The sequence below is a fragment of the Mobula hypostoma genome, chromosome 21, assembly GCF_963921235.1.
Source record: "Mobula hypostoma chromosome 21, sMobHyp1.1, whole genome shotgun sequence".
Lineage (NCBI taxonomy): Eukaryota > Metazoa > Chordata > Chondrichthyes > Myliobatiformes > Myliobatidae > Mobula > Mobula hypostoma.
In genome coordinates this window covers 6306359-6314931 of record NC_086117.1, presented here as the reverse complement: position 1 = coordinate 6314931, position 8573 = coordinate 6306359, and the positions used below count along the sequence as shown (strand labels likewise).

Here is an 8573-nt window from a genome sequence, read left to right as displayed (position 1 = left end):
ACCCTGATCAGTGGGGGGGGGGGTGCTAAGCAGGTGCTATGCTTTGCCCAAGGCTAGTGGAGGGAAGGAGCATCTTACACCTCCTTTGGTGGAGACTTATCTTCACCCAGATGCCCACTGTGAAGAGCCACAGAAGCCTAAAGATTCAGAGAGTTTTAGGAACAGCTTCTTCCCCTCTGCCATTAGATTTCTGAGTGGACAATGAACCTATACCACATTATACCTCTTTCACTCTATTTATCTATCTATCTACACATTTTTTTCTGTACACCTATGTACTTATTGTAAATTATGGTAATTTGTACATCTTGCACTCTACTGCCGCTGCAAAACCATAAATTTCACAACATATGTCAGTGATAATAAAGCTGATTCTGATTCTGACTGTAATATGTCAAAATCAGCATGGGAGTGAGCTGGAGAATCAACATGACAGGAAACTGGAAGGTCAGGGTCACCCTGGCAGAGTGAATAGTGCTGTTCTGCCAAACAGTCACACCATCTGTAGTTGGTTTCCCCAATGTAGAGGAGACCACAGAGTGGGTACTGAAGGTTGTGCCGTGATAAAACTTTAAATGGTTTTCTCTCGTCAGTGATTCTGTCATTTTCTGTTTCTTTTTATTTCAGGTTTCCAGCGTCTGCAGTCTGATCTTTTTCCTCTCTTCAATAAATAGAACAGGCTGATCGGGAATGTGACACAGCACTCCCCGGGTATTTGCACTGAACCATGTAATTAAATAACTCGCCTGGAGTAACAGACAGCTTGAATTTGCCACAATTTTAAATGACACAGGTAGGAGCAAAAAGTTGCAAAGTGAAAGAGACAGACCTAATGAGTGGGCAAAACTATAAAAGACAGTGAGGAACTCTGGTGTTTGTCAGCCCAGGGCTAAACGCTTGGTTGGTAATGATGTGGTAGGAGGGGATTATGAGTGATAGTTTGGTTGTGGAGATTTGCTTGGACTGATTATCTGCTTTTAATATTTCCAACATTCTCTTCAGACCTCTTTATGTTTGCTTAAACCCCCATAGTCATTGTTTGAAAACTCTACCACATTTTATTAGAATTAAAGAGTTTTACTCCTTATGTACTGCATGTGAAGAATGTAAGAAATAAAGTCAATTCAATTCAATTCACTGCATGTGAATGACTGATACTCTCCATGCAGTATCAGTCAATGGAATTAGGATCAGTTTATTAGTCTCACCTGCAGCCTCAATGGGAAGTGTGTCACTATTACAGCTCGGGTGTTCCAGAGTTTGGAGTTAAATTCTGTAAGGGGTCTCCATTCATCCTCCCTGTGGAATAGATGGATTTCCTCTGGGTCCTCCCGTTTCCTCCCAGAGTCCAAAGAGATATCAGGTAGGTTAATTGGTCATTGTAAGTTGTCCTGTGATTCAGTTAGGATTAATGTGGTTTGTTGGGCCGGCGTTCCTCTAAGTGCCAGAAGGGCCTACCCTGTGCTGTACTGCAAAGTAAATAAAAATGTTGGGAGATACAGTATAAAGCTTCTGTTTGCATGCCTTCCCGACATATAATTCCATACTTAAAAACAAGGAAATGAAAAGGAAAACAAAATGCAGAAAGATATCAATAAGGTTGAAAGAGTGCATGCAGTTAGTGTGATGCTATTACAGCTCTGGGCATTGAGGTTCGGAGTTCAATTCCTGTACCGGCTTTAAGGAGTTTGTACGTTCTCCCTGCGACTGTGTGGGTTTCCTCTGGGTGCTCCAGTTTCCTCCCACATTCCAAAGACCTACTGGTTAGTAGGTTAATTGGCCATTGTCCTGTCATTAGCCTAGGATTAAATAGTTGGGTTGCCGGGTGGCATTACTCATTGGATCAGAAAGGTCCATCCATCCTCTGCTGTATCTCTAAAATTTACTAGGATGTTGCCTAGACGTGAGGACCTGAGTTACAGGGAAAAGCTGAATAGGTTAGGAGTTTATTCCCTTGAGCGTAGAAAAATGAGGTGAAATTTGACAGAAGTATATAAAATTATGAGGGGTATAGATAGGGTAAATGCAAGCTGGGTTTTCCCACTAAGGTTGGGTGAGACGAGAACTAGAGGTTGTAGGTTAAGGGTGAAAGGTGAAGTGTTAAAGGGGGGAACTTCTGTTGGCGGAAGGTGGTGAGAGTGTGGAACGAGCTGCCATCAGAAGTGGTGGACATGGGTTTGATTTCAACACTTAAAGAGGAATTTGATAGGTACATGTTTGGGAAGGGTATGGAGGGCTGTGGTCCGGATGCAGGCTGATGGAAGGAGGCACATTAATAGTTCAGCATGGATGAGACAGGCCAAAGCCGTTTCTGTGCTGTTGTGCACTATGACTCCAAAATTGTGTTAAGAATGCAGAATGAGAATGTTATTGTTCTATTGGATATTTTTCATTCTGTCACCCTGTGACCTTCCAACCTTCTCCAAATATTTGTTATTTTTTAATCTTTAATTATAAAAGTTTATTTGCATAGTTTGATTGCAATTGCTGCATATTTCCAATGTCTTCTGTTCTGGTTTTCGATCTTCAGTGTTCAGAAGTTTATTTCTTTTCAGATTACTGGAATTGTAATGTCTGTGAAAACAATTTGCGTTTATTGCTTTAGAAACTGTTTGTGAATATGACTGTAATCCTCAAAGAGACTAAGTACATTATTACTGTGTATTTCGTTTCTATCAGAAACAAAGAGCCAAACCAAATGAGAATTCAAATGCATGTAGAAGAGTGTGAAGTAAGAAAGGCTGGCCTTTATCTAATCTCTCAGTGACACTCTGTGATCAGCGGAGAGCTCTTGTAATGTCAATAATATAGCTGTTAATTCATGCAACATAAAATCCCAAAAACTCATCATTGTCATTATGCCATGCCGTATGATGTAGGCGATCACAGCTTCATAACCAGGACTTGTGATCTGCACCAGCTGCTCATACGACCATCCACCACCTGCTCCCATGGCTTCATGTGACCCTGATCGGGGGGGGGGGCTAAACAGGTGCTACACCTTGCCCAAGGGTGACCTGCAGGCTAGCGGAGGGAAGAGTGCTTAACACCTCCTTTGGTAGCGTTGCATCTCCACCCCACCACCCAAAAATGAGGTATAATATAAACAGAAAGTGCTGGAAAGAATCAGCTGGTCAGGCAGTGTCTCTGGGAAGAGGAACAAGGGTATTTTTTATATTGAAGATGGATGGGTCATCTGAACCAGCAAAGGGAAAACATAAGACCTAAAGACAGAGGAGCAGAATTAGGCTGTTCAGACCATCCAGTCTTCTCCACCATTCCATCATGGCTGATTTAGGTTCAAAAGGTACATTTAACATCAGAGAAATGTATACAATATACATCCTGAAATTCTTTTTCTTCACAAACATCCATGAAAACAGAAGAGTGCCCGAAAGAATGAATGACAGTCAAATGTTAGAAGCCCCAAACCCCTCCCGTGCACTGGAAGCAGCAAGGCAAGACCAACCCCTCCCCCCAACCAGCAAAAAAAGCATCGGCGCCCTCCACCGAGCACTCAGGTGTGCAGCAAAACATCAATGAAGACACAGACCTGCAGTACCCCAAAGACTACTTGTTCACCCAGTAACTCGACATACCACAAGCTGTCTGTCTCCCTAATAAGGGAGCAAGAGATGTCTCCGTTTTACAGCGAGAGGGGAGACATAACAAAGTAATTTATTATTCCTCTCGATCTCATTCTCCTGCCTTTGCTCGATGGGTTGATGGGACAGTCCAAGAGAAAGAACGGGGTCCTTTATTCATAAAAAGCCATGAATTTCGAGTGGTTCGACAGCAAGAGCAGAAGCAAAGGAATTTAAAGTTCTGTGTACAGAGCTGTAGACATGTCCTATGTAGACGTGGACTTGACTAATTTTACAAGTTTCTGCGACTTACTTCAATTTTGTGTAGTAGCCCCTCTATACTGCACAGTGATGCAGCCAGTCAGAATGCTCTCCACGGTACATTTATAGAAATTTTCGAGTGTTTTAGTTGACAAACCAAATCTCCTCAAATGCTGAATGAAATATAGCCACTGTCTTGCCTTCTTTATAGTTGCATCAATATGTTGTGTCCAGCTTACGTCCTCAGAGATATTGATTCCCAGGAACTTTAAATTGCTCACCCTCCCCACCTCTGATCCTCCTATGAGGATAGATGCGTGCTCCCTCATCTTACCCTTTCTGAAGGCCACAATCAGATTGTTGGTCTTGCGGACATTCAGTGCAAGGTTGTTGCTCTGACACCACCTAACTAACCACTATATCGCTCCTGTACACACTTTCATCACCATCTGAAATTCTGCCAACAATGGCTGTGTCATCAGCAAATTTATAGATGCCATTTGATATAGCCACACAGTCATCTGTGTAGTGAGAGCAGAGCAGTGGGCTAAGCACACACCCTTGTGGTGTGCTAGTTTTGACTGTCAGCTAGGTGGAGATGTTATCTCCAATCCCCACAGATTGTGGTCTTTCGATTAGGAAGTGGACAATCCATTTGTGGAGGGAGGCACAGAGGTCTAGGTTCTGTAGTTTTCTGATGAGGACTGTAGGAATGATGGTGTTAAATGCAAAGCTATAGTCGATAAACAGCATCCTGACATAGGTATTTGCATTGCAAAATGTATCAGTCCCTACTGTTCCTTTGGATTCAACAGCTGCGTGGAGACGGGGAGCCTGCTGCATGGGCCACTGCTTGCTCTTCATATCGTACCACCCTGACCCGCATACCAGCTTGCGTATCGGGTAGACAGCTAGGGTGCAACATCCATGGTCGACCTCGCTAAATGGAGGGCCTGATATAGACATGGCCAGTCGGCCAAACTGTAAAGATAGAACACATCACGGTACAGCACAGGAACAGTTCAAAGTTCAATGTTCAATGGAGAAATATTATCAAAGCACATACACCTATGTCACCATATACTGCCGTGAGATTTATTATCTTGCAGGCATTCACAGTCAAACAAAGAATCAATGAAAAATGACACAGAAAGGCTGACAAGCAACCAGAGTGCAAAAGAAGACAAACTATGCAAAAAAATAATAAAAAATAAATAATAATGAGAACATGAGTTGACAAGTCCTTGAAAGTGATTCTACAGGTTGTGTTCAGTGATCTGCTCAGTGTTGTAGTGAATGAAAATGTCATGCTGGTTTGGGAGCCTGGTGGTGGAGGGGTAATAACTGTCCCTAATCCTGGTGGTGTTGGATCTGAGGCTCCTGACGGTAGCAGTGAGAAGAGAGCAAGGCCTGGATGGTGGGCTCCTTGAAGATAGGCCGTCAGCTCACTACGCCTGTGCTGACCATGACGCCAATCTAACTAATCCCATGGTCCATATTCCTCAATTCCTTGCCTGTTTATATGCCCAACTGATCATCAACATCATTATGTGCAGTGTTGCATGACCTGGGCAATAACTTCACTCACCTGAACCCTGAGCTGATTCCTTACTTCCAAGGACTCCATAACTCATGCTTTCAGTATTAACTATTTATTCTTATTTGTATTTTTTTTTCACAGTTTCTCTTTCACATTGTTTGTCAGTCTTTGTGTGTAGCTTTTCATGGATTCTATTGTATTTCTTTTACTGTGAATGCCCGCAAGAAAATGAATGTCAGCGTAGTATATGGTGCCCTATACATACTTCGATACTAAATTTACTTTGAACTTTTGAACTTTCCTGGGGAAAAAGACCTATCTACCCTATATTTACATTCTACCATATCTGGCAATGGCAAGCCACTCCTGTAGAACATTTTGGCAAGAACCATGATCACTCACGTCAAACGACACGACATATAACGAATGAACGAACCCTCTCATTACTTACATACTTACATTACGAGGCAATAGAATGATAGAACAGTGAGAAATATCATTGATTGATGTCTTGATCAAGTATGATGCACACAGATTCACCTTCAGACTCAGATTAATTTATCACGTGCCTCGAATCATACAGTGAAATGCGTCATTTGCGTTAATAACCAACACACACAAGGATGTGCTGAGGGCCGCCCGCAAGTGTCGCCACGCATACCGACATGCCCCCATGTTTGGCAGAACAACAGAGCCAACAATATGACCAAACGAACACCAAATGTAAAACGAGCTCATTTCCCACCCTTACACCCACAGACAGCCCTCCAACCTCAGGCAAATTGACCACTGTTTCCATTGCAATGTCGGCTTCACTTCCAAAGCAAATGCAGGCTGGGTGCCCCATCCTTCTACCGTTGTCATGCAGTAAGATATTGGCCGGTCTTTCCCCTCTTTCCATGCGATAACCCACATCGCACGATTTCCTCTGACAGCCACAGTTCTAGAAGTGCACCTCGGCAGCACGCCTGGGTAACGATAATTTGGTTCATTATTGTCACACCTACTGAACTTGTCTTGCGTACCATCCACACGGAGTCACTCACCTCGTTCCCGGGTGAACGATCGCATATTTTGTAATCATCATCCCAGCATCGAGCGTGTCAAAAATCCATACTATCCTTTACAACAGTGCATTGAGGTAGTTCAAGGTAAAACGGTAACAGAATGCAGAACAAAGTGTTACAGTTACAGAGTAACTACAAGTAAACAGCAGGGTGAAAGGTCTCATCGAGTAGATTGTGAGGCCAACAGTCCATGCTATCGTACTATGGGAACCACTCGAGTTAATAACAGCGGGTAGACGCTGTCCTTGAGCTGGACGGTAGGGCTTTCAGGGTTTTGTATATTCTCTTCGATGGAAGATGGGAGGACGTCTGGAATGGAAGGGAGTCTTTGATTACGTGCCGAGCATTCCAAAATTTCATTGCCCTCAGGGTGTAGAAATTTCTTCTTCTCACCTGAGTGCGTGATCCCATATTTTGGAACCATCCTCCCTGCATCGAATATGTGAAAGCCCCTCTGTGACATACTGTAAAGGACTGTGGTAACGCGAAATCTCTAATTCTTTCAGCAGGGTCACTTTTACTTATGTGGTCAGCGACATTTCTGTAAAAAAAAGTTGACAAAGTCTGGTTGATGGACAGGTAGACTGGGCTGCCGAGGGAGTGAAGGACGCCGGGAGTTATAGTTTTTGTGTGACGCCAGGTCCGTAGGAGGGGTAGCAACGGCAGACCTTGGACTACAGGACCCAGCAGACACCACGGTGAGCCGTCTGCCGGTACCTTCGATGCCCAGCGACCATGTCGTCCTCCGGCTTCGCGTAAAGGCTGCGGAGGGAAGGGCTTGGCGGTATTGCTTCTCCCCTGGCAGAAGCGACGACAGCGCGGCACGGTAGCCACCAGCAATGGGGTCCAGGATCAGGTGAGTTTAATTCGCTGCTTCTCCGTTTTCCGGCGGTTCCCGTGCTTGGTGCTGCGGGGAGAGCGCCAGGCCCTGGTATCCCCGAGCTCGCCTACACACTGGCCCCGGCGCACGGTGCCTCTGAGGCCGGCTGAACTGCAGCACTATGCCGACCCTGAGGGGCCCCACACGGTGCTGAATCAGGGGGGTGGGGAATTCCTCTGTCTGCAGGTAGAAAATAAATGGACGGGGCGTGGTGGGTGAGGCAGATTTGGAGGTGGATCTGTCAGCCGGTGGGCTGACATTTCATTCAGTAAACACCAGTTTACAGGGTGAAAGCTGCCGTGGGTTATACTTTCTCCTCTGGGTAAACGGGCGAGGCTCCGCTGCAGTGGAAAAATCCAGGTTGTCTCCTTTGAGCTGGAGTGAGGGAGCGCCGCGAGCTGTGATGGGGCATTGGACGGAGCGCCGCGCTATGGAAGGTGTCAGTGCCGAGGGAGCGCCGCCCGGGAGGGTAGCGCTGAGACTTGTACCTTCTCCTGATGGTAGTACTGTCGTGAGGTAGGAGCATATCCCAGATGGTGAGGATCCTTGCTGATAGGTTCTGCCTTCTTGAAGCTCTGCCTCCTTAAAATGTCCTTGATTGTACCCGTGATGGATCTGGCTGAGCCTGTGTAGCCTCTTGCAATCCTGTGTATGAAAGAAAGACTTTAGCAAACTGATGCAACTAGTCAGAATGCCCTCCAAATATTGTGAGAGGGAGAATGGTGAGTAGCTCATGAACAGCTGTTTAATGCTGAAAACAGTTCTGTTGTCTCTATTAAAATGATCCAGTGAGAACGTTCACACAAGTAGTTTGCTCTTGTAAAATCATTCAGGGCACAGACATAGTTGTAAAGCACAATAAAAGGTCTTCAGCCCATACATGCCCCTGGTGACCGAGATGTGTATTCAGTTGTGTTGAAATATCTTCCATTGTATTTTTCTATCTCCCTTGTTTATGAAATTCTTAAAATTGTGTCAGAGTACTGATCATCTAGATTTTCACTTAGCAATACTACGCAAAGGAGATGGTTATCGACTTAAGGAGAACTTAAACCAGTCAGACCCTTCTTTACATTGGCACTGCAGTGGAAACTGTAAGCAGTTTCAAACTCTTTGGAGTGCACATCTTGCACAACCTTTCATGATCCCAGAACTCATTCAAAACATTCAGGCAAAATCGCCAGTGGAGGCTAAAGAGAGCTGGACTATGCACATCTGTGCTCACAACCTTCTACAGATGT

The 8573-nt window shown here is 44.7% G+C and overlaps 1 protein-coding gene across 5 annotated transcripts in view; it reads left to right on the top strand.

Moving 5' to 3' along the window:
* The first annotated feature begins 6125 nt into the window (after positions 1-6125).
* The window catches only part of LOC134359757 (DENN domain-containing protein 1A-like), a 634195-nt gene continuing 631747 nt past the window's right edge, over positions 6126-8573 (top strand). For 2 of the 5 annotated variants that reach the window (XM_063073353.1, XM_063073352.1), the window contains exon 1: positions 6127-7308. In XM_063073353.1, the coding sequence (XP_062929423.1) occupies positions 7292-7308 (17 nt within the window). In that variant the 5' untranslated portion in view covers positions 6127-7291. Of the gene's footprint in view, positions 7309-8573 lie in introns of all 5 variants that reach the window. The other 3 variants (XM_063073354.1, XM_063073355.1, XM_063073356.1) reach the window with 3 other exon arrangements.